The sequence below is a fragment of the Zootermopsis nevadensis genome, unplaced genomic scaffold, assembly GCF_977971745.1.
Source record: "Zootermopsis nevadensis isolate Lab colony 2312 unplaced genomic scaffold, Znev_1.0 Znev_ptg000008l, whole genome shotgun sequence".
Taxonomy (NCBI): Eukaryota; Metazoa; Arthropoda; class Insecta; order Blattodea; family Termopsidae; genus Zootermopsis; species Zootermopsis nevadensis.
Genome location: NW_028259140.1, coordinates 7,175,734 through 7,203,698, shown reverse-complemented (window position 1 = coordinate 7,203,698; position 27,965 = coordinate 7,175,734). Strand labels below are relative to the sequence as shown.

Genomic DNA, 27,965 nt, shown 5'->3' with positions numbered 1-27,965 from the left:
TACTTTACACAGAACAAGATTGACAGCACCAGGAGTGTGGAGATGGTTCTGATGTGTTTTTGATATTTGCACTCGAAGGGTCACAGTCTGTCCACTTTTGCTATGTATACTAAAGGGAATTAAAAGATAATTTTTACACTTCTTTATTAATTTTTTTCAAATATAACTAAAGCCAATTGAATACAGAATAATGTCAATTCAGATTTTGTTTCAATCTTTACAAAACACACTGTAATATTTAAAAGGCTTTAAAAGTCAACAAATTACAATCCAAAATAAGCTCTTAGTTTCATTAATTTCAACCAAAATTGTCTTTCCTTCAATTAAGAATCGCATTATAACAAATTACCTTTTCACTGAATAAAACAATTTTTGCCCATTAAAACTAATATTTTAACAAAATTAATATATTTTTACAATATCTCTTGACATATGTACCATGAAATTTCCACCATATACCAACTTTTCTGTTTCAAAACATTAATCAAGATTTAAACTGCATCAACCTAATTTAGTAATTTTAATGTGTAAATGGTACAATAATATTCATTGCTTGAGAATAACTTCTTGGAAAGTTACCAAATAAGAACTGGGAAACAAATATGAACCCAGTTCTAAAAGCCCACAAGTGCTAAGGGCAATTTTACTATTAACAACCAAGATGCCTGTACATGTGAAGCTGGAGGATTTATACAAATTAATTTATAACCAAATATATGAAGAAATATATTATAATGTGGAATAAAACTCAACTGCCATTACAGCATGACGAATCATAATTAAATTTGCTTCATACCGCAGTGAAAGTGACACAAAGTTGAAAAATATAACATTCCTATGGGGTAGGGGAACAGCACCGTGGTTGTTCTTAGTATTTTCATATATGGGTGCAAATGATATCTTCCTTACTTTGGAAAGGACATCCCTCTACACCCACTTTATTAACTAACGTACAAATGATCAGCCATAGGTGACGACTTCATAGTGAATAACTACTGATAGTTACAACATGAGGTGTCCACATGACTTTTGAAAGATTACAGTAACTCCTATTTTATATCTCTTAAGGCAATATTTTTGCAACAGAAACAAATTATAGGTATTTATTGCTTGACTTTTAGACCTACTACTACTACTACTACTACATTTTTCAGGCACAATTCATTTTCAGGTATGTGTTTGTTTTTATGCATAATTCAGATTATACTTGGCCAACCAAATAAAGCTATCACTTTTCAACTAAATTTTCAGTTTATGAAACTCACCACTTAATTCCCTAATTAAACATGTTAACCCTTTAAAGCCTGCTACTCCCTTTAACAATAACTCTGTATGTTATATTTCTGGTTTTCATGCGATTCGCAGGAGAAACAGTAATATTTACTTGAAAAGTAATAATCAAATGATCTTTGTAATGGAGAAGTAATGTTTTGAGACACTGAACTCTTAAATGTTACCTAGTCAAGCTTCAGCTTCAAAGGGTTAAACCTGTAAAACAAGAGCAATAGTTATTAAAACTGCCACAGAGGCAGCAGATGAGGCAAATATGCAATTTTTGAGCTAATGCTTCAAAGCACTAACATGTTCAAACAAAAATCTACTACAGCACTTATTTCAAATCTGTATCTTCATTACTGACAAACAGTTTTCAAATGTGGCATTGTTAAAAGCATACCAAAAATTAATAATGAATATATATCACTGTATTTGTTTGATCCAAGACTTAATTATAAGATATCAAGATGACAATGTGAAAGATCATTCAGTCCTACATATAATGGACCTGCACAAATACTCTTTACCAAAGCCTGCAAAGAATTACATATTTAGAGTATATTGTTAGTACATGAAAGTGTAATTATGAACCTGCAACTAAACACTGTATTCTATAATAAATGAAAACTACCATCAACAAAATAATGTGCAACTTTACTTTTATAAAAACATCCATGTGCATCCATTCCCTTCCCTATTTTGTTGTATATTTGCATAGTTATATCAATAATGTGTTGGGTTATAAACAAAGTGCTGAAAGCAAACACAGAGATACTTTGTAAATTGTTTCTAAGTTACAGTATTTTCTTTTATCTTGTTCATAATTACATTCGATAATCATAGTTACTTTTCATTTTAATGTACAATACTATACAAAGAACAGTAACTTTCAAATAAAATAAACTGAACACAGATTTTTTGTTTAAGCACAGTCTTCCTGGTTAATGAGACATCTGTACAAAACAAAATCTACCAGCCCCTTCCTTATATGATGCTGTGACCAATTTGAACACATGAAGACAATAAAAGATACCATCTAACACATAGTCTTTATCTCACATATTGGTAAACTGAATTCAAATCAATTTCCAAGGGCCATTCTGCTGAACATACATTTTTCGAAAAACAGCTTAAATAGAAATAAGATAAATCATGTTTATATTATGAAGATGACTGTCTTCTGGGTTGCTGCACCATGTGTGATCACCCTGATAATGGAGGCAGCAAAGACCTCTGAAACGTCGGTTAACTTCTACCAGACTACATGGCGCAACAACCCAGAAGACAGCCATCTTCAGACTCACTGCTGTGAAAACCTCAAATCCTACATGTTTATATTATAACCACTACATGAAGTCGACACTTATGAATGACATGACACATTTAAAACATACATGCTGATTCACTCATCAAGTACAGTACCTCTGAAGAATGAAGATGATGGAAGTGTATAATGCTATGTTATTATTTGTTTAAATTTCCTTCTTCAAGACTGAACATGTAATATGCAATATGTGTAAAACTCAAGTTTTTATCAAGAGATTTAATCAATTGCCAATTTTGAAAATACCTCATCACAGAAAAAATATGAACACAGTTTTAGAGTATGGAAAGTCACTGCAGTGAAACCACTAATTGAAATTAACATTTCTAAAATAAAACCAATAAGTAACACATCAATTGGTGTTTTAGGAAATAATGGGTAAGCACGACATAATTTTCACCTTGCATTAAGATATGTCAGGTCACATAAGTATAATTTTCTTGCATACTAATGGTTAAAAAAATGAACTGATGTATCCTGCTACACTTTATGGGTTTTACAAAACAGGCCTTTATACTTATTCTAAATAAGTTTGTCTTGAACTCAAATATATCCTGTTTTCATAGGCATCATTGTGTTGATGCAAAAAAAATTACTGGCTTAACAGATAAAATAACTAGATCTGATTAATACAAAATATTTTAGTTGTACTGAGTGGCCAATTGCGAAGATTAGATTTATATTGGGTGCTTGAATAGTATACACAACTCCTACTAGTGAGTTAACAAAAATGATGTACCTGTATAAAATATTTTCTTCATAAGCACTGCAGACACACGCACACACACCCATGCACATATACACAACTATGACAAATGTTCAGGGAAATGAATTGTGCAATGTGATGAGCACTGACACAGTTTCGGTTCCACTGTTATTATCCTCCTCCTCCTCCTTGCAGTATAAAAGAAAAAGCTCTAATTTCAGTAGATACTTTTAACCAGTTCACTCTAATTTACTACGCATTTTAGAAATAAACCCAATACTTACAGCAATGTACTGCAGAGTATTATTCACAATCTTTGTGAGAAAACGTTAATTGTTAATGTAACAATTAAAGTAAAAGTAAAGCTGTCCCACTATGCACCATGTAGGCACTGGGGGGGAGAAGGTATAGCTCCTACTCATTCTTGACCTCGGCACTAGATAGGGGTGAGTGGTCAGCATCACACACCGGCCGCGCTTTACCCCTGGGAAAGGACCCCGGTACCCATTGGATAGGAGGCTGGGTGGGCCCCAGAGCGAGTCTGGACACAGAGTCTAGAGGAAAAATCCTTTGTCCCCATCAGGGATCAAACCCCAGTCGTCCAGTCCGTAGCCAGTCACTTTAACAATAACGCGTGACAATGATTTACATCTGTTTCTACTAAAAGCATTCCTTCAAAATAAATTCCACACAAAAAAAACTGGTTTAAAATGAAATGTATATAATAAATGACAGTTCCATAGAGTATTTCCTGAAAGTCACAAAAAGTAATGTTTGTGCCTGGCTTAGAATGACCACATTCTAGTGTTGTGTTGCATTAACAAACTTGAGACAGTAAACAGTTCCTTAATTTATGTTACACAGTTTTGTTCCAAGAAACCTTCCTGGCACTGTTTTAATGTAATGCAACCACACTACATGGTCATTCTATTCAGTTTTTAGATCTGCACAGTCTTCTACCCTTACATTTTTTAACATATGAATTTTTGCGGTTAACATGCACAGCTATCATACCATTTAATGACTGAATAATGCTTCACCACATGAAGTACCTAAGATATCCATAACATCACAAAACAGTGACACCAAGAGATTTGTGATGATGGGATTACATTAAATGGTAAGATCACATATCTGTTCAGCAGTTTTCTTTTTATATTCAAGTGAAACACTAGGTTTTAACACGAGAAATATTTTAGTTTCAAACACTGCCATATTAATGAATTTGTTTGAAATGTGTTACCAGCCAGGTCAAACAATATTCACATCCACAAAGCTAAGGGTACTAGAACTATGCACTTCAAAATACAGAAAAATATGCCTAATTCAGCCACCCTCCCCCATCAAAAAGTAGTAGTATGTACAAATTCAATATTACACCAAATAATAGCATAAAGTAGACCATCAAATATTATGACCTCTCTTCCAGCTTAAAAATTTGTCTTACAAAATTTATGAAGATGTATTTATTTTGTTTTAGAGAGAAATAGAAACATTGCAACAAATATCATGTGACGCACAGTTCTAGTTAATTACCACAAAGCTTATGTACAAAATTTAAAGAGTGCCAGGAAGATTTATAAGTGTTAAGTATAAGGAAATTTCATCTCTTTACAATATAGGCAATATAAGGCTCCATATATTATTGTATTCATCAATTAAATAATGATTAAAACACAACACAATAACCTACAACTATCATTTGGTTCAACTGCAACAAATTTTACATGCCATAATGAAATGCTGTACCTTCATAAACAAATTCTTTATTCTGGGTACGCTGTTAAAATTCTACTCTTTAATATGGATGCCAGTACTTGACATTCAGATACACTGCAAAACTAAATTAATTGCTTACATTTTTATTTGACCATGTTATAACATTACCAGTGTTCAAACAAAATACCTATTATAAGTAATTTTCCCAGAAAAAGTCAATAAGACTAGAAAACTTAAAATGATATGGGAGCTACCAACATCACAAATGGAGATGGAACAGCTCCAACTAAGTAAGAAATGTATCATAATGGTTACTAGGGGTGCATTTTTGATGAACATGACAAGAATACATTTACAAGAATTGTACAAAACACCCTTCCTCCCATCCCCTTGCTGTAACACATGCATTGTTCCCTTATAAACAATGTCACCTTTCCTAATACATTAAAGGGACTGAATGTGTACAATGGCCAAACTTCTCTCAGTGCTGAGGATAATTACAATAATGATAAACTGTTGCTTTTATGCACATACTGAAGGAAAATTTGGTCAATTTACACCAATATAGGGTGATAATTTTATTTGTGAACCCATAAAGTGACATCAAGCAGTCTCTGACTATGCTTCATCATATAAATCAACATTCTTCTGTGACAATGTATCATGGTGTCAGACAACAAAGGTTGTTACTTCTAAATTCTATGTCCGTAGCTCTCTTTCACATTTGAAAAATTTAGTCTCAGGGGTTCACAAATAAAATTATCATCCTGTCAATCTAATATTCTGTGACAAGTTAGCACTATATTGCTTTAATGCTTCCAAAATTGTCCTTCACACTGGGAAATTACTAAAATTTCATATAATAACCAACTAATGTAGTCATCTGGTCTAGCACAAAACAAGGACACAGATGTGAATCCTAAATCTATTGCAACAAAGTAAAATATACATGTTGCTATGCACAAAGTGCTCAACAGTAATGTTGTCATCATAACAACAGTCCTGATAATTCTATGTGATGGTAATTAATGTCTTGGAAACATGGAAGGGATCACTACTACGTGAGGACAATTAAAAAGGTCATGCGCTAAATAAAGGCTGCATTGTGCTGAATTCTCTAAAACAGTACAATAAAATGACACAGTAATGCCTAAGTTAACTATTATGAATTTCAAATGTAGATTTTCCCATCATCTATCAACCTGTACAAAATTGAAATAATGCTAGATAATGACAAGTTTGTATTTATTATATCAGTAACAATAATTATTTTCCATGATACTGATATTTAAAGTTCAAAATCAATACAATATATAATGAAATGTAAATAGTGATGGGAAAGAAAGAATAAATTATCCAAAGCAATGGGTTACTTGGTTTCAACACAGCAATTAGCCAAAACTTCATAAAAAAATAAACACCAAAATGTTTCACATTGATACAATAATTATGTATGCTGGTATACTACCACATACAGTTTTCTTCAATCATGTGAAGTGCACATCATTCAGAAAGTTCTGATATGCCAAACCAAGTTCAAATCAGAGCTGATAATATATTACAAATGATGCCAAATCCTCTTGTTCACATTAAAATTTTCAATACTACAATTTTGGGCATGTGTATATATATATATATATATATACACAAATAAACATCCATTCTTGCAAGAATAAATCATAACAATCACACCTTACTAAAATACTCATCACAGTCAATCTAATCTGTATACAAATTTAATTTTAATCCACAATGTGAATAGGGGAAAAGTTGTGTGTGAACATATGAAACTATATAGTTTATTTCATTTTCTGTTGCTGGCATATTTTATTCTTACAGCAATATATGTATTTCATTAACATGCATAGACTTATTCTATATCAACTGTGCATATGGCAACATTATATCAATTTTACCTAAATGACTATTAACAACAGCCCCTCCCACTGTGAAAATCAGGTAGCATGAAAAATCAAACAACAAAATACACTACATGTGTAATATGACAATTCAAGACTGTTAGGTATGACAATGTACTACCTCATGGTTGGTAAACAAAACTGAGCAGAGATTAGGTTCTTCATAACGAATCTAAAAAGTACATAACGTACTAAACTTTCAAACAGTGAACAACAAAATAAAAATCACTATCGAAAAATAACAGAAAAAGATAGAAGAAACAGAAGAAACTCAACACTGCTTTTAAGCTATTACTTTTCAAAACAATAATCCAACCAGGGATTCATAATCACAATTCTTTCAGTCCTACAATTTTTATAAACATTTTTTCACGTTATTTTGATCTGTGTAGTACAAATTTCCACAATTTTCCATCACTGGCAAGATTACCTATTCACTAAGTACAAATCTGCTTAGCTATATGTATACACAATACAGTACTTAAGAATGATGCAAGCATTGATATATAAACTGCAGCAACTCAAGTTTTGTTTGTATTACAAATTACATCACATCTTCCATAACATTCATACAGACACACATACAAAATGACACGTATCAAAATCAATTTTTATCATTCATATGTGAAGCTGCCCCATAATGCACAACAAGAAACAAAGCACAGGGAAAGAGAATTTAGCATCATTTATAAAAGAATTCACTCTCAAGTGAGGATTAAATTCATTTTGCATGATTATATTCTGAATAAATGTTCTCAGTTGCACTCATTCAGAAATCAAAATGAGCCAAAAGTCAATGTGTAATCTCATTCTATTTAGAATAATTCATATTTATCCTAAGAAGAGTTGCTGTCAGATGAGTTTTGATAATGTACATCTTTATATTGGGCTATCATATCATAATACAGCATTCATATAGGTAACACTCAATATGGGAATGCATCTCATTCCAGCTGACAGCAACTTTCAGTATGTAATATGAATACAGCAGTAACTGCTCCCCAAGTATTTCAAAATACATCATAAAGTAACCCCCTCGAAGATGGCAAATCTTGACTGACAATGTCCTACTTCACTTACATTGGATCATATTCCAAGGCTTGTGTAGATATTTCTATGTTTACAAACATGTAAGTCAAGTTATTTACCTTATTATGACCTAATTTTCTTTAAATTATTAATGTTAATGCCTAAAGAGATTTTACCTTTACAAAGTGACGGGTCGCAGAGCCTGAGCGCTGCCATGAAGGAACGGACAGGCAATTCCCTTCAAGCAAGATGAGTCCACCCAGAACCTGCATGGGACAGTGGCCAAGTCATGAGAGAAGCGGCAGTGTGGGCGCCTACAACTGCCCTCAAGAAAGTAGATGCATGCTCGTTGACTTGCTGAATGCCTCCTTATGTATCAAATAATTGTAGCATTAATAAATTTTTATATATAACTTTCAAATACTGGAAAAGAGCAGGGATTCTCACTTTATGGTTCTCAGGGTCATTATGCCATAAAAGTCTATAACAGACAATAAACCACACAAAAAACAATGTCACTCATGACACCATAACATTAAAAAGAAAATTGTGTGATACAACAAAGACCAGCAGCATACACAGTTCCAAGGTATAGTAACATTGCAGTGCACACCAATCATCAGTTTTCCTTCAAAATTCTTTGTTGAAATAAAGATTGGTATGATACTTCTATGTTCTTACTGAAATCAGTTAATTTGAGGTCACATAAACACTGTGGAGACAGGTATATCATAGCTCTAAATAATTTGTATGTGTAGTGCTGTGGCAATACAACACTCAAAGTATGTATTGTAATACACTTAAGGCAGCAATAAAGCTGTAATACGCATGAATAACTTATCATGAGGCAAGGAGAGATACAAAGCCTTAGAGCTTAGATGGCCAATTCACATGTGATGAAGAGCATAATTATGTCCCATTGTTATGTATTTTAAATAGTTTTAATGCATTTATTTCTTACCGTTATATTCATCACAGTTGACATACTACACTATATAACCTAACTACAAATACTATTATTCAATCAATAGCAATTTCAGTACTAAAAGCTAGTGTTAATTGTGGTGTAAACATTATTATATTAAAATGTTATGTGTCTGATGCAAAAAGAACCTCTTGTTTGATGACCACAAGATGCTGACCTATAAAATGTCACACTATACTTTCCTCCCAACCAAAGTACCATTTTTGGAATGTTTATGAATTATGTCCTACAATTCTTTTCTCTAATACCTATCAAATACAACAGTACAATTTACCTACCCAAATACAAAGAGAAATGACTGCAAGATTTAAGAGTAACTCCACAAAGTCAAAAAAGCCAGACTAACCTATGAAACAAAAAGCAATAGATAACCAAATCATACCGTTTGCGGTCCTTCTGGACTGCCTTTGCATTGAAAGGTCGTTCGATTTGCTTCCATTCTTCTTCCAATTCTTTAGACAGAAGAGCCAATCTGGGGAAAGCGATGGCTGGAGATGAAGTGCGAAAATCGACAGACTGAAATAATTGATTTTCAGCTTTCATGGTGATTCACTGTTGACGATAATCCTTCTTTTAGATGTTGGCACCATGTGGAAGTTGACTGTACTGCTGATGTTTTAGATGATCATACTGCCCTGATATCAGAGGCACTACAGTCCGCTGAAATGCCAGCAACACAGCAAATTTCCACATAGTTCCAGCACTCAAAGGCAGGATAACACGAAGATCAAAATAAAATTACAGAAACAGTATGTAATTATGGGAACTGGTTTAAAACAGGATAAGATGGTAAGGTTTATGATCATGATGAACCTTCAAGTTCCACAAGAGGTGGGAAGTTCCTGAATAGCTGAATAACCAGACTGATTATAAAATATTGCTATCTATTGTACTACATACAAAAATGATGTAAAGGTAATACTGTTCAAGCTTTATTAAGATGTATGGGCAAAAGAAATAGCTCCACAAAATCTTGGCTTCACACTCCAGTTGCTTTATTCCTGTATAATGGAGGCCTCAGACCAGGCATGGATGTGATGGAGAAGGAAAAATCACTGCACATGCCTGGAAATGAACCCTTGTTCTCCAGCTCATAATCAACTGACACATAAATGTGTTCACATGGTTGTGCAAACTAAGATTTTAGCTTATAGGCAACTTCAGTTAATATCATTTGTCCCAGCTTTAAATCAAGTACAGTCAAACCTCGGTTCACGAACTTAATTCGTTCCTGAAGGTCGTTCGTAAACCGAAACTATTTTCCCCATAGGAATTAATGTAAAATGGATTAATCCGTTCCTGGAACCCAGATGATTGCTTATTTAAAATTTTGCAACAGTACTTTGTGCTCACGTTCTTAACACAAAATCAATGGAAACCATTAAATCTATCACAAAAAAGATATACACAACACTAAGCAGATCAAATATAGACAAAAACTTAATTTAGTTTTACTGTACCTGTATGGAGGAGAGCTGACGGCGTAAGTGGAAGTGAAATGTTATTGTTTGGAAGGGGATTCTTTTTCTTTTTTCTGTCTCTTGGCACCACTCGACTCTGCATCAGACTCACTGGGCCTCTGTCTCACTAAAAAGTTGTCCAGTGTGATTTGTTTTTGTCTATGTTTTAAAATGTTTCTAAAGTGACACATGGCATTATCATTGAAAATGTTTATGTTGCGGCTTGCTACTGCTTTATCGGGGTGATATCGTTCCACGAAACTTTGCACCTCACCCCATTTTGCACAAATTTCACAGATCAAAGAAGTAGCAAGATAAGAGACACGAACACCATTTTCATGTTTGGCTATGATTTCTTTCTTAACATCTATCATGATATTGGTATTTTTTCTTTTCACTTCGCTGCTATCATTGTCTTTCTTTGGCCTCATGCTGAATCATTTTTCTACGAATACTGCCGACGCTGATATTCCCAGCTTATCGCTCCACAATGTTGACGGCTTGCGTGTTCGTAACTCGAGACACAGTACATCATCCGAGACGCTTTGTGTTCGGAAAATTTGTTCATAAACTGAATTGTTCATGATCCCAGGCGTTCGTGAACCGAGGTTTGACTGTATTATGATTAATTAAGAGAATCTACCACCATGAGTTCACATTTTGTGCAGGCTTACATGTTTTAATCAGGTGAATGCAAATATGTACATTAGAAGGTACTTATCCTACTTATCAAGCAGGATGGCCATGTTGGTGGCAGCAAGCAAGGGAACAGAATGGTCAAGGTCAAATACATCACAGCAGCAAGGAGATTCCATGCTGGTGGTTGGACACATGCACATTCACAAATGGTGTCTATCACTGGATGGGGGGCAGAGCAACTGTTTTGAACATATTTTTTTATTTACCTTAGTACAAAACCCACAGAGGCAGACTGTGTTATGTTTCATTTTATGAATGTAAACACAATTTCTACCACCATGAAACCAATTCCTACTTCTTAAATAGACCAAATACTAACAAGAAATTAATTGTATACCTTTGTTTTCTTCACTGATGACTGAGAGACTGGCAGACTCTGAGGGCAGCCAGTATCCTCGCCGTACATCATCATTTCCTGGGTTGAGTCCTCAGTTGGAGACAAGCAACACAGCTTCCTATCACCATCCAGTTCCTCTTGTTCAATGCTCCAATCTACTAGAGATTCCTCTGGTGGTGTTGTGTCATCCTGCCAGTCTGACCCTTGATAGAGATGCTGCATGTAGCTTAGGTCTGACAAGAGCTGTTCTCCTTCCATAGTGAGTTCCTCACGCAGACGACTATACTGCAAACTTCTCATATCAGTTCCACCACTATCCGGTCTCTTGTCTGGCAGGAACTGAGGTTCCAAACCACCCACAGGAGGGGACATGCCACACTGACACATGTTAGCTGATGGTCCTGGGCTTGACTTCCAAATGTTGTACCTGTAGTAACAAATGTAACCATCTTAACTTATCCACTAATCAAACTTTGTAGTTTATTACTGAAAAATATTCAACACCTTACATCTCAGTGGTTACTATGTGTACCACCTGTTTTAACAATTATTAATTCTGAATTTTTTAATTATGGGTTTTATATGATTCTCAGTGCAGTGTTTTATGTTTTCTTTAAAGTATGGACTGAATTCTTAAATATTACTTGTATAAGCTTCAGATTCAGAATGTTAACTTGCATGGAACAAGGCCACTTAAAGCCTATATAAACTAAATATGCAGGTTCCAAACTGTTCCTTTACTTGTAAATCTTTTCTTTGCAAGGATCAACAAATGGCTTTAATTAAAATATATAATATAATTCAGGTCTATACACAAACTTTATTTACAGATGTTAAAATTTAAAATTTGCGCTATTCATCGTTACTATGATGTTACAATACTGCGCCTTCATTTACTACATGTTTCGATGCGTAGCATCATCTTCAGGTTTTTCCTTTAAAACTACTTTATATTACAATGCAAGTTTTTCATTTATTCATCTGTTTTGTAAATTATTATAGTATGTGTTCTGTTGATCTTTAATTAATTAATTTACAAAACAGATGAATAAATGAAAAACTTGCATTGTAATATAAAGTAGTTTTAAAGGAAAAACCTGAAGATTATGCTACGCATCGAAACATGTAGTAAATGAAGGCGCAGTATTGTAACATCGTAGTAACGATGAATAGCGCAAATTTTAAATTTTAACATCTGTAAATAAAGTTTGTGTATAGACCTGAATTATATTATATATTTTAATTATAAAACACAAACATGACGCATTTAAACTTTAAATGGCTTTAAATTAAACAGAACATTTTGAAGCAACAAAGTTCCAGGAATAGCACAACTGCCAAGTGCTATTCACAAAATTGCTAACAATGTAAATGTATCAAACAGCAAATAAAAATGTACAATGGACATGGTTCTCAATGTATTATGATAGTAATAACTGGTAATGATATGATAATACAACAGTAATGGCATTAAATAGATGATGATGAACAAGAGAAACAGGGGAGTCAATGGACACTGAAGGCCCAATGTATCTAATAATCTTGTAATTAATGAGTCAGCCTGTCATCACAATAACTACCATAATTAATTGCTGTGAAAATCTCAAATCTATCTGTATAATTCTTTTAAACTCTGAGGGTTTAGAATACAAACCAAAGTTCAAATTTTACAATGCAGGAAATTCTTGAGATTCTGAGATCAAAATTTTCATTATTTACTCATCTCTATTCCATCAGAAGCTGATTTCTGCATTACTTTACTTTAAAATATTTCAGTCTACTTTTATACTAGCAGAACCTATCTGCTGTATAACTTACCATGACTGGGGCTTGTCACTTCCTGCTGATTCCCACACATTTAACTGTGGTACCTGGGATGACTTTGGCCATCCGGTCTTCCACATCTGCAAATGGTGACTATTGCTGCTACATTTGCAGCTAGAGTTATTTGGTATGTTTGGTTCAACTCCATTCAAAGTTTCAGATCCTACACTACCAACAATCTTCTTCTCGTTTTGAAGACATGAGCCATATTTCAGGTGGGAAGAAGAATTCTGAGACTCATGAATATCTGTTTGTGGATGGCATGCTGAGCTGCTTCTATTTTCTTTCCCTGTTATATTTTCATAGCTGTCCTCCAAAGAATTGATTACTTTCTCTGCAAAATGATCATCATCTGGAAAGTAGAAATCTTCAGGATCATTAATAGCCTTAATCTCTTGCCTACTTCTTTTCTTATCAACTTCTTCATCACTTTGTAGCATATCATCTGCTTCTTCAGTCTGACACCATTTTTCATTCTGACGCACTCTAAACTTAGGTATGAATTCTTTTGAATTGTCACCACCACTCTGTGGCTGCTCCTTGTAGCGGTGACGACCCCCATATGCTTCTTTCTCTTTGTATTCCATGTACTTGTTGGGAGCCTCCAAACCAGTACCAGCCTCAGCCTCAAGATATAACGTTCCACTCTCACTTCTCTTAAATGCTACTTCTTCTAGACTGGTTGAAATCACAAATGTGGTTCCATCTGCATAAGAACCAACATTGTTATTGTTACCAGTACATGTGCTATGGTGAGAGTCCATATTCTCCATGCGGATAGGACGAAAATGTGTCCGTGCTGATGTCAGCAAATCTTCCTCCTCTTTTTCAACTTCTAACTTTCCTCCCTTAGAATTTCCACAATCTATAGTTTCTAAATGACACACGTATTCAACGGATATGCTTTTCTTCTGTTGCACAGTACCAGAATGAAATTTGTCTTCTAACAATCCACTCGAGGAATTTTGTTTTGGAATTACCTCGGTAAAACTGCTGTCTTCTTTGTTATGATTTAGTGTGATTAAACTATCATTCCGTACATTAGCACAAATGCTATTAAAATGACTTCCATTGAATTTATTCATGTGACCATAGACATTAGGAAAAATATTGCCAAAAGGTGAATAACTGTCATATGTACTTGAGCTCTCAACACTGGACCACTTTGAAATTCCAATTCCTTGTGTAATATCATTTCCTGTATAATTTGCTGCCAATGGTAAACTTGTAAAGAATGAGAATGTATCATACTTATTCCATAATAGTTCAGATTTTTCCTCTGAAGCTGGTACATCACATCTGCCAATTTCATGAATATCTCGATCCTTACATATAGAAATCGACTGATCCTTTTCTGCACATGTCATGTCTTTCAACTGTTCTCCTGAATGAAGTTTGTTTCCAACTATTTTTCTTTCTCCGACAAGAACATCACATGAGTCTCCCTCTGTTTCTGGCCCATTACAGCAGGCATTTCTAAGGTTGACGTTTGACTCTTCAACATGATCTGACACATTCTGTTGCTCACAATGTATATAATCCATTGAAAAATCATCTTGCTCAAAGGAATTTTCCTGGGATGGTTGATCAGACCAAATTGAGCTAGTGATATTAGTACCACACTGAATAAACGAGTTACTGGCTGTAAATATATTTTGGTTCCGTCTGTTGTTCATGTTGTACAATTCCACTGCTAGATATTGTTCATTTGGGGATGACAGGAGTTGTTGAAAATTCAAGGGGAATTCCTGATCAGAATCCACAGTTTCCTCTGAAGAGAACTTGTCTGGTGCAGAGTGACCTTCATTTGGGTTCCACAGAGCTTCAATGCTATGATCAAACTTTGCAATCAGTTGAGCAAGATTTTGATCTTCTGCACCTTGTCCAGGAGACTTACCATCATCTCCTGCACTGCACCTGTTCTGTACCTCTTCTTTCTTACAGTCAATGGACCATAACAAAACATGGTTCCCTTCATCAGTATGTCTTTCATACAGCCTCCGACAAACTGCATTTTCCCATGCATTACCTTGATGTACTTGCAGATCTGTTTCTGGTGACACACTATCATCTGCCTTACTCCCCTTGTTCTGTCTGTTATAATGGCGAACTCTCAACAACTCAGAACTACTATTCTCAGAGACTCCTCCAGGACAAAAGTTGGTAAAGCTTTCATTCCATTCACCTGCCATGCTCCATGCAAATCCATAACCAACTTCTTTCTTACCCTTAGCCTTTTCCTTCATCTGATTACTAGATTTCATGTTTTCTCTGCCCACCTCTTTCCATGCGCTGTTGTTATTACCCCTATTCTCTTTATTTTCCTCTCCTGAACCAGCAGAATCAACTAACTTCTCCTCACTTGGAACGGATTCTGGAAGTGACACGTTACAAGGTTTGTTTTTTCCAAATGAATCGGCAAGAACTTTTTTACCACTCCAAGCAGAACTAGGTTCAGGAATTAGGGTATTAAGACTGCTACTGGGTTCAGCAAATTTGCTATGTAAAGGTGGAAATGCGGCATAATACCTAAAAACACAAAAATATACTATTAGAACCAATTAACATTTAATACATTCAAAGTAAAACTAGTCCAGGTATTTTGAGAGCACTGTCCCTTCATCACACAATAAGCTGAAGACTTCTAACCAGTCATGATTAAAATAAGTTGAGTAGTTTCTGTGTTCCTATCTTTGTGTTCATGATCAAAACACACCCACACACATACAAAGACCGTGTTTAGCACACATTTTAATGTGTATTGTCACATGTACCAGTATTAAATAATGTAACTTTCTAAACCCAGTTCTAGTGATGTGAGTGATCATGATAATATAAACATGAAAGTTTGTACTGACAAAGCAATATTATTATTTCCAATGTGCAGAGTTTTAAGAAACTGTGACTGGATGATGAGTATGTGAAAACATATTTCTCAAAGATGCAGAAATTGACTGTAGACTTGTGGTACAGACAGTGTACATATAGTTTTGTGGATTTATACTGAGGCAAAGATATTGTTGTGACAAAAAGGTTTGCTGATACAAAGGTCTGCTGGCACACAGCAGACTCTGAGAAGATGTAGAACTAGTTTCAGACTTATGATGATGAATTTTGCAGAGACGTAGCATCGAATCATTTTGCTTACTATTACTTTTTTGGTATCAGTACTCCATACTTGCAGACATTATGTTCTGCTACATTTTTAATCACCTAGTCAACTCCCTGTCACCACCTACTGAGCATCTCATAACACTGCCATTCATTGGCTCATTTTGATATTCCTTTAAATGATTCATCCCCTGCAGTTGGTTCGAACAATAAAAAGCATCCCAACACAAATACAGCGTACTTCAAAGAACTGTATATAAGCAGGAATCTAACAGCACACATACAAATCAGTAATTAGTATACACAATATCAACTCCTATCACTGACGGAACCTAAGAACTGCACTAATCCTTCGATGAATAAATGAACAACAGAGTTAACTATAAGATATCAGTTCCAAACATTATGTAGAAAAAATGTGAAATGTATAAAATCTTACAATCTAAAATCATGATGAATTAATGAAGTCCATAAGACCTCAACACACTGTAGGATTAAGGTTTCATCATGTCAACACATCATTCATGAATACGCAAATTAGAAAATTAGTGGACAGATGTGAATGTTAACTCAACTTACTTCTGAATTTGATCCTGAGGTGATGGTGTGTGTGACTGCTTGCTTGGAACAGAGTCTTGTGACAACTCCAAATGGATACTATTATCACCTAGAATCAAGAAGCAAACACTCCTAAATGACATTTAAAAGACACTAACAAGGCTCCAGAAATGTTTTCAATCACCATGGATGAATTAATGCAGAATGCTGGTGTAAAGGTACTGAAAACCCAATACACAAGATTGTCATTTCAAATTTTCATATACAGCCATAATCATTATCAATAATAATTCTTATTTTGAGATCCCAGCTTAAATATGGAAAAACATGAATTGTTAAATGATTTATATTTATCATGATGGGAGATTATAAGCCATAACAGTAGATAAAAGGTTAATGGGCTAACTACAACATTCTGCCATCAAAATTCAATAAACAAGTATGCCTACCTTCACTCTGAATCTCTTTCAGTTTGGCACACAACTCATCAACCAGTTTTTCTATTCCACACTTCTGAAAGCAAAATTAAATTGTGATTTCTTTATGTTTACATAGCTACAATGATCCACAGTTGACTTTCTTGGATGCTGTATCTCAAAGACTCAACAACAAAGACAGAGCTTACAATAACAAAGACTCATGACATATTCAAAACCACAACTAATCAACAGCTCATCTCTCTACCAGGCAATGGGTATGAAGATGCAATTTTCCTTGGTTCTCTCAACATCATAGTCTGACTTAAATTTTCACTGATAAAAGTAAAACAAAATAAACAATTAAGGACTGTACACAAATTAATGGTGTTTCTTGTAATTCAATGACATGTTTTGAACTCACCCCACCTTCAGGTTGCTTTATACCAGTACATAAATGTTAAACATTAATTGTTCATACATACAAAAACCTGAAAATGACACAGTTGGAACAAAATATGGCTGAATTATGACAATACCAAGTTATGCGGATCATGGTAACAATGCAAAAATTAAAGACAGAAACACAAGATTCTACAGGATTCCAATAAAATCTATTAACAAATGGATTTTTAAACAGCCTTTATAAACTCAAATTACATATTATCAATATTAACTTCCACCTCAAGCAGGCATATTATGAGCAATAGGACCTGCTCATCCTCCATTTATCACTGGTTATCTAGTATTTTCACCTATAAAAGCACAACTTCACATGGCCATTTCTAATTAAACAGTACCTCATATGTTATTACTCGGAATTCATGCTTAAAACAGCACTATCAATATTCAGTGTACAGTGTATCAATGTAAACAGAACTAGCATCTAAGCATGTTACATAACAAGTGAAGAAAAAGTCTTCAGTACAAAAGACACAACAATTCTGATTCTGCTACATTTACAAGATATTAGTCACATCATATTCTACAAAAAAAATTATGCAAACTAAAGGATCCATTGCAATTTAACAACCTGTTCAACTGAAAGTATGATTTGCCAATAGGAATGTCAAGATTTGTGACAAAATGTAAAACACTCCATGAACATGACAAAGATCAAACCAAAGTAGAACGGCACATACAAAAGTTCAGAGGCATGAAAGCAGCAAATGGGCAGACAACTGAACGAAGATACCTGTTCAGAAGCAGACATGAGGCATTCCACAGCAGCTGAGCGCTTGAGCTGTTCGAAGTCCCACACATCCCAGTATTCCTCCCTGTTGCGACCGCGCTTGCGGCCACGTCGACCAACCTCCTGGATGGAGTCATGTCCAAGCCAAATTTAAGGATCACTATTGTTTCTAGTACTTTTAAGTAGAATTTGGATATTTTGGTTAAAAATTAAAAATTCTGTCAACAGTGTTCAAACAGACACAGTATTCCACAAGAACTCCTAATTATGCACTCAAGAATCCAGCACTTCTTATATTATTAAATATAAGAAGTGCTGGATTCTTGAGTGCATAATTAGGAGTAATTTTCATTTAGTTCAAAAAATGGCCATGAGTTTTTAAATCACAATTTCTCTAGCCCAAAAGGGATGCAAGGTGAAAGTAAAACATTTCCATCCTTCTAATTCTGATTGTATGTTTTAACAACAGATGATACATATTTATTTTTAGTTTTAAACATGTATACTTGAATAATAATTAAATTTGACAGATATTTGACAAAAAAATTGACAGTGGAACCAGGTTCCGGAGAATCTGACATAAATACGTCTCTGTATAAAGGATATATATGCTTTACAATTGAGTAAATAGTTTGATTAAGACATTGCTTATTTAACTTGAATTAGTTACGCTTAAGATGAGTCTGTGGTAGCTGATTGTAATGTAATAATTCTTATATAAGATAAGTACTTGTGATATTCTAAAACGTTTTTACCAGCGTAAAATTATCTAGTCTATGACGCACTTCTTCTACAAGCGATTCACAGCTCAGCTCTTTCCGCAATAACGAAAGCGGACTGTTGACGGCAGTAATGTAACACAACAATGCCGAGTAAACAGATGATGTAGCAATTAGTTTCTTATGAACAAGGCACGCAAGCTGACCATTGTCGGTCCATATTTACACATCATTGGTATGGATCTTACACATCTTCATTACGCTTTTTTGACAAATGACCCTTACGTATAGACATATTTACGTCAAAAGACCTTAGGAATCACCAAAGTCTATCAACAGCTGGTGTGGGTGGTATTTCTAAACTGTGCATTTACTTCTAAATGCAAACCATTGGAAATGTTTCTCTATAAGTTTCTTCTATGAAGCTAATAAAATGAAAAATTCACTTGAAAATCATGACCCCGAGCAAATATTCACTGCTTTTGAGTGACAAAGCACAAACTAAATTTCATGCTCAGAAATAGTATAACAGATTTACTACAGACAAATTTGTGGTTCATTTTTGCTTTCACCAACTTCAAGTCCAGTCTATGGAGGTGAAGATTTCATTTTACCCCCATTTCATTAACGTAATAAATGGTGAAAAGAATTCTTCACAAACATGATTGTGAAAATACATTACAAAGTGATCATCAACATAGAATATTCAGTTTTTGCTGTTAACTGGACTGCCTGTGAGCTAATGTAAGTGGACCTACCTTCTTTGCAACTCTGCATAATCAAACTGACTTTCAAGAACTATGACAACAAACAAATACTACAAAAATGGAACTGTATGCGGAGTGATGGTCCATGTGTATATGAGTATACAAGAGTATATGAAGAGGTATTTGAACTAGTGTACTGCAGACCACTTAAAAGTATTTTAAAAACTTGTTTTTAAAACAGTGGCAGCAAAAATATATATATAAAATTCCAGGTAACAAGACTTGACATGACAAATATGATAATTTCACACTAAGGAAAGACATTAGTTCTGGTTTCTACTGCATTTAAATTTTACATTTTCCAATTATATGTAGTTCTGACATATGAAGACGCTTATCTTATATCTTATGTTAACAAATTATAAACTTTTAAATCTACTGATTTATTTTTTATTACAACATACGAATGTCATCTTCATACTTTCCAATTCTGTACAAACAGAAATAATGTTAGTGCAGTGTAATGTAGAGTCAAAACATTCTGCATAGTGATAAACTTCAAAACGTATACAACTTCTGTCAACACTAACTTTGTATAGAATCTAAAATAAAAACAACATGGCAACTATGAAAAAAATATATACTCTTTAGTCTAAAATCTGTAACTTATGAACCAGTTTAAATAGGTGTGTGAAATTGCAGATGGTTATAGATCATAACATTGCATACCTGAATACAGTATACCTACTGAGAAAGTAAAATGCAACTGTCACTTCCCAGCTCCCAGCAGGAACTGCATGACTAGGAGTGATACTTGAATTGTATTGGGGAAAATCTCATATTTCTTGGCATGGAGTCATGTGACTCAGGAAGTAACAGTTGAATATTTATCTTTGTCAGCAAATGCACTGCACAACGTAAACTTATCCTCCACTTCAACTCTAATGTCCCTCACTACGTCAACAGACATGAAAATAATAAATGACCACTGAAAACAAAATATGTTAATTGAATACTAGAGCCAACACTTGAAAACCATTATAAGTATGTGATGATCCAACAAATACAAGTTTGTACACCCAGATTACCAGTACTTTTTCAGTAATCTGGTTTCACAAAGAAAAATGCATATCATAGATCCAACAAATGAAAGAGTAAGATTTCCCCATAAGGTTACAAAAATGAAGTCATTAGCCCTATCACTCTGTATTAATCTTGTATTTGCACCAAATGTAACAATCCTGAAGAAACACAAAACATGCAACCTGCTTCATTATAAACTCAACCATCACTCAGTGCTATAAGGCATGCTACAAAAAGCAACCTTATATACTATGACCAGAATAATATAAGATTCAAGTTCCTTACCTTGACTTTATTTGGGGAAATAGCGAGGAGATCGTCTGGCAAATCAAGCGTGTCTGTCTGTAACAGACTGAGGATATAATGAGTATAAACCACTGCATCAATACCTCGAGCCTCAAGTTGCTCATCGAGCCAATCCTGCACAGCTGAGGGCATTGACACTAATTGTGGGTACTTCATGCTACCCTGATCCTGTAAGTAAACACAGATATCCAATAATTATTTTTTCCTTCCATAAGCAAACAGATACAGCAGATTCATTTTCTCATGTAGCTTGGCTGATAATCAATCAGAACATTATGCAATAGGGTAGGAGTGTGGACTGACTGTATTCGAGTGCTTCTTGGGTGATTTTGGTCAGGTCATGCGGTACACAGCTGAACTCACAAGTATTGCTAAGTATAGCTTATAGATAAAGAGGTTCAGGACAGACCTGTATAACAGCTAAGTGGTAAAACATGATAACACATAATTTTGATTGACTGTTTCAGGGTTGTGGAGTCGGAGTCAGTAAAAATGTACCGACTCCGACATAAAATCTTAAAAACACTTTTGCTACCGTGTGGGCCACCGGCGGCCTCACGCTTGGGGAAATTCAATGACGCGTTAAGCCACAAACTGTCTACAAATCAACAGATTTCTGCAATAACCATTAGACATATATTTAAATATTGGGATAATGGGAACGACCTGTTCTTCTAGTGCCTGAGCACTGCGGGTAGGTATGACTCCTTGGACGAGGGATCAGCCCTTCGCAAGGCCTCTACCTGTACACAGGACAGCACAACACAAAAAAACGTGGACAAACATCCATGGTTTGAGTGGGATTCGAACCCATGGTCCCAGAGACCGCGCGGTCACTGCAGACCCTGTATATTTAAATATAGGTTATAAGTCTAAAAAGTAGCCTGATGATTAACGTGGTGCTGATGAAATTGTTTGTGGTACCATTTACCATTTTAGTAGGTTTACCATTATTAATACATATTGAGCTTTCATGAAGGAGTATGAGTTGGAGTCAAGAGATTTTAGTACCGACTCCACAGCCCTGGACTGTTTTAGGTCTCAGCAAAGGTCAAGCTTCTTAAGAAAATGAACTGACTATTGTAAAATATTTCAATCAACTTTGTGCCAGCCAATATTAATCCAGCCATCAGAACTCAGACATAAAAACAATAATATACCCTTTTATACATGCACATACCTCCAGCTGTATCTATGACAACTTATTATTTCTTGAAATTAATTTTGAAACAGAAAAGATTTATATCAATCTGTCAATTAGTGGAAACAATTAGATTCAAAACAGCTTGTCATCCAATAAAACAAAAAATCCCATTCTGCGCTTTTACATACTACCAAACAGCTGTTTGTAAACTGGTAATGAATGTTTTAACCAGGGCATTTACTTAATTTATTTTATTGATACTATTGTTTGTACTGTAGAGCATTAATTAAATGACACTTCTAATCTTACCCTTGAACTTAATGACTTCCATTTCTTCAGTTTTGCAATCTTACCTCAGCATATAAGGTTGAATGAGAATGCCACCAAGTAGCAGAGGCACATGGAGACTAGCTCACGAGATGTCTGAATACTCTGGTTGTCTAGCACAGCAGAATTGCCTTGATGCGTTTTTTTGTGTCTATTCTTCATCTCCACAACAGTCTTCCTTATTTTCTCCATAATAATACAAAATACATGTGCTCACTTGTGTGCCAATTTCAAATGATGCAATGGTAAAGTTGCAAAATGCCATATGTAATTTGGTATCATAAAAACTTTTATTCTATAGGTATTATTCCTTGTATGTGAAGATTTGTTACAGTTGCAGGTGATTTGTCGAAGTGAGGCAAATTGAAAAAGTGGTACATTTAGAATGGGTCATTGTTTATTGATGCATGCTAAAAAGTCCATTCACACTTCAAATGTTTGTATAAAATCTTCAGTGAAATTAAAAGTTCCATTGTTCATTTGTCACCATTAAAGCATGAGACTGCATGCACCAGCCCATTCTGAAACTAAACAACAAACTGTTACAATAATATAATTACAATCAACATTAATTTCCAGGAAAAAATACAACACAAGAAACAAGAAAAACTTAATACCAAGCTAAATATATCAACTTCTAATGAAAATGTGGTACCACACCACAAACACTCCTGAGAAGTCTGAATTATATATGCATATAATAAACAAGACAGCAACTGATATTACTAGAATAATTACTCCTACCATACTTTCATAGTGAGAGTAAAAGTGTGCCTTTCTTTCTAGCATAGAAACAGAACCAAACTCATTGCACATTAACAGATAAAGTAAGGCAATCAGTCATAAACTTAAATTATTTAAAAGAGCAGTAAGCCTGGCGAGTAGATGGCAGTCATCATTTACAAACTTCACTCCTGTGATTCTGCCAGACATTGAAGTGCTTATTACTCTGCAATGAATGCAGTCCATTTCCTGCAACTTCCTTACATGCCACTATTTCCATATCTTTTGCTGAATGGAATCTGCATCCCTTCAACAGGGTCTTCAATCATGGGAACAGCTACTAATCAGCAGTAAATATGAAGAGTAAGGAAATAATTCAATAATATAATGCCTTGCTTTGGAAGTCATCAAAGAATTAGATGTTTCAAGCAAACCATTCAAAGTGGAAAGTAAAAGATGGAAATATTCTTCAGCATGCATGCTGCTTACTGCTAGTTCATTCCAGAAAAAGAATGATCAACCATAACCAAACACACAACAGCTCATCAACTCTTTTGGTACATTAGTATTGGGCAAATATTCAACCTTCATTCCCCTTGGGCCTAGTCCCTGATGATTATCACAAGTTCCCAAGAATGAAAGGTACCTACTAGTGGTGCAGGTTCCAGTTGGAACAGGTGAAAGGGGCTACAACTGTGACACTTATGGAGGTCACAGGAAGAGCCCTGAAACAGTGTTCCCAGTATGTAAGTTACAGGCTAAAAAGGATGAATTATTATAGAAATAATGTATGACAATAAAAGTGAATTTGGGATACCCAGAAAACTAAAGTCATTTCAATTGTTTGGATGAAACCTAAATTCATACAGATAAACTCTTGACTGACATTTCCTATTAAAACAGAAATAAAGAGAATGCTTTCATCATCATAACCGTCTTCCACATAAGGGCAGGTTCTGCCATACTGGACAGCATGCTCTGCATTACAGATGTAACACTGTGAGGTGAAGCATGCTGCAATATTGTTTTTCATTTCAGTATGTTAATGTAGTTTGTGTTTTTTGGCAGAAGGCAGTAATGGCCCTAACATTTGTAGCTTTAAATGTAAGAATGTTGTATTCAAATGTAGAGATTAAATATTGTTATACCTACTGAAATATTTTCACTTTTGGGGAAGATGTTGGAATGCAAACATGAGTATCATTACTAAGTTCACATTAGCAAAATACTCAGAAAAGACTAGATGTATGTGAAATCTATAAACAATAGGCTAAATGAAGACCCCCAGAGAGCTACCTGGGGAAAAATGGGACACATACTCACAAAACAATTCCACTAGTTATTCCATTGCTGATTACCAACAATTACAGCATTATAATGCAAATCTATGTCAAACTGCAGTGCTACAATAACCCTAACCATTTATATATATATAAAAGATGACATAAATGCCTTGAAATACATGGCCCCTGACTAAAGATATGTATACTAATAAACAATCACTAAACGAGGAAATTACTTTTATGTTTGCCAAAGAGAAGGAAAACACCAAACTTCTAGTCCATCACATAATACAAACAAAGAGCTGCTTCCAATAGACGTAGCATCATACATCACAATAATATTTCTTTCTTGTGGGTAAAACACATTACCATCAACATTAAATCTGCTCGCTATAAACCTGCCATTCCATGTCAGCATCAAATAAAATATTAAACCAGGTTTTCCAAACCTCTGACACTATCTAACACTGATAATTATAGGTTCTGTCCACATTAACACCTACAGCAACTTCACTACTTCATAAAACCATACTTACCTGTTAAAATGCATGTATGCTGTTACTCCATTTCTACCCCAAATTCCAGAACATATGGTTAAATAAGAGAAATATAGCTTAAAAACACACAATGCTTTATTTTCCTTTTAATATTGCTTATTACTGTTACCTCATTCTGTGTCGTAACACAGACGTGCAGATGCAACTTCGTACACAAACAAAAAATTCTATCACTTTATTAACAACCACATGCAAGCCAAGAAATGAAGAAATGTGTAAAAATGTGCAGCAACAGATATTCATCTCACAATTCCATCACGGGAGTATTGGAGCAAGGACAGTTGATACTTCTTCTCCATAAGAAATTTTAGATGTAAATTTGTCACCAGGCAGCAAAAAGGCTCACTATTCCTATAATAAACAATGTGGAAAAAGGATCATAAAACCATCTTTCAATTAATTTCATGTCACTGTGGAATAAATTATCATACCGTAATCAGCCAACAAAATTTATAGTCTACATAAGAAATGTGACAGAAATCTTAGGTAATCAAGTTATTCAGAATATGGAAGTAACAGTGGGTCTCAAACACAATATTCATTACAAAACAGAATGCAGAAGGAAACCCCCATGCATGTACATACATACACAAGCACACAATAAATATATCAAAATATCTCATGCAAGCAGCACAATCTGTAGCCGAACACAATAACAATTTTTCTGCCTCAAACAATGACAGCAAACTGATACATGTAGTGTTGATGCTCTTATAATTATATTCAGGACGTACTAAGTTTGAATTGTGGCTCTGTGCTACTAATTAAGACCTACTAGTTAAGACATGATTTGTAGAGACATATGGCAGCATTTACTACCTACATGTGTTTTCAAACACATTTGTAATGTGTAACTTCTGCTTTCACAAGAGAACCACGTCGAATAGTTGGTGCTAACCGTTTCAGCAAACATTGTAGTTGTGATTTTAAACGTGAAAATGGTATCTCCCATCTGACAGCATAAGTTATATATTGAACTCCAGTCGTAAATATCTAGATAAGAATTACACATTTGTAACGCTGACATCTATGTTACTAATATTATATAATACTAATTTTATTCTGTAGCATGTGTTGTAGTAGCATCAAATGTATAGTTTGTGCTTTTTTTTATACTCATCCTCAACAAGTATGGGTCTAGTTCTAGTGTTCCAACACCTTAAGAAAGATTTTGTAATTAATTTAAATCCTTTGATTATTTCGTATGTTCTCTCTCTCTCTCAATGGTAGGACTGTGGTGTAGGAGAAACAAATTGGAATTAAAAGTAATGTATAAAGTCAACGATCACTCGAATCATTGCAGCTGCAAGTCAGTCTCATAAAGAAAAAATGTTCCTTGAAAATGGCATGCAACATACATGAATGAAAATTATAAGAAAAGGAAAATAAGACATGCAAAAGATTTTCAGTGTCAAGATATGTTAAAATATTGTCGTAGTCACCACTAAACTCCGGTATATTTGCAGTTGCAATATTATGAAGTCCACTGTCTTATGGTACAACCTCATGATATTCCAATAAAGGGAAGAAAAAAGGCTTCACTCAAATATTCTTATACAAATGTGTAATCATCAAAAAAATTTCAGAGCTGAGATGGCAACAGAAACATTCACAACTCTCTAAAGTATCCAAGAATGTGCATAAACAAACTAACATAGACATTCAATGGAGAGCTATAAGTTTTTTTAAAATAGCTTACCAATCCAGTGTTTCATAAAATCCACACTTACAAACTAACCCACCCTACCAAGAAATAAAATACCATTCCATTATGCAGAAAAAGGTACAGCTGACCCAAATCATTACGAATGAAATCCAGGTGCCTGTATTCGTACATTCACGTGTAGACTTTTTCTCATGAGCAACATAATCACTTTAGAACCAACACCGTCTTCCACCTATGCCAAGAACTGCAAACTTCAAATAGCGACGAAAGCCGCTAACTATATCGCAATATTAGCATGTTTGCCAAAACAAGTAAATCCAGACACAAAATTTAATTTATATCTCAACATGCACAACATTTTATTTTGTCGCTGAGGGACATACTACTCCTTCAAGTCTAACACAGAGAGAAGATGGAAGTTCTGGTCTTCATTCCCTGAGTCACACGGGCTGATTGCGAAACTCTCATTTTGAAAATGGTATGTTCTGCTCTGCCAAATTTTACTCACTGAAACATTAAACATATATCTTCCAACATTAACTAACAATAACATTCTAAAATAAAGGGAATACTTCCTCACCTGAATGTTTGTAGGGATGATGTTCACCCCGTTCAGACCCAACACACCCCACCAGATATTAAACATGGCTGATTGGTTCAGTTTCCGAACAATGGCGCCTCTGCTGCAAACGCTAGCGCTAGTTACTTTTGCGCGCGAAACCTACGTTATGATCGCTGAGGGACCTTCAAAATATGTAATTGATAATGCCATTAACACTGGAATTACTGTATAGTCGTCAAAGTCAACCATCAGTCGTTTAATCTAGCATACCAAAACAAATAACAAAGCTGGGTAAATATAGTACATGCACAAAAGTATATGTCATAGACCTCAC

At 34.7% G+C, this 27,965-nt stretch overlaps 1 protein-coding gene across 7 annotated transcripts; it reads right to left on the bottom strand.

Moving 5' to 3' along the window:
• Positions 1–127: 127 nt before the first annotated feature.
• On the bottom strand, positions 128–27,806 carry LOC110829824 (uncharacterized). Of its 7 annotated transcripts, XM_087344655.1 has the most exons (11): positions 27,650–27,806; positions 25,652–25,754; positions 22,867–23,367; positions 21,349–21,537; positions 18,558–18,677; positions 17,396–17,459; positions 16,968–17,055; positions 13,272–15,806; positions 11,454–11,880; positions 9,340–9,473; positions 128–8,340 (listed from the first exon to the last, which is right to left on the bottom strand). In XM_087344655.1, the coding sequence occupies exons 4-11, from the start codon at positions 21,523–21,525 to the stop codon at positions 8,151–8,153; spliced, it is 3,735 nt and encodes a 1,244-aa protein (XP_087200781.1). In that variant the 5' UTR covers positions 21,526–21,537; positions 22,867–23,367; positions 25,652–25,754; positions 27,650–27,806; the 3' UTR covers positions 128–8,150. The 7 variants fall into 7 exon arrangements, with proteins under 7 accessions (XP_087200781.1, XP_087200780.1, XP_087200784.1 ...); XM_087344654.1 differs by lacking the exon at positions 25,652–25,754 and having other exon boundaries at positions 27,650–27,775; XM_087344658.1 differs by lacking the exon at positions 25,652–25,754 and having other exon boundaries at positions 128–8,238; positions 27,650–27,775.
• Between the last annotated feature and the right edge of the window lie 159 nt (positions 27,807–27,965).

What these genes read in the sequence shown, in the direction of transcription:
- LOC110829824 (XM_087344655.1), bottom strand. Translation starts at nt 21,525, where the DNA reads ATGAAGTACCCACAATTAGTGTCAATGCCCTCAGCTGTGCAGGATTGG. An exon ending in TTTCCCCAAATAAAGTCAAG is followed by an intron (nt 18,678 to 21,348) that starts GTAAGGAACTTG and finishes GACTCCATCCAG; the next exon opens with GAGGTTGGTCGACGTGGCCG. An exon ending in GTCCAGAAGGACCGCAAACG is followed by an intron (nt 8,341 to 9,339) that starts GTATGATTTGGT and finishes TTGATACATAAG; the next exon opens with GAGGCATTCAGCAAGTCAAC.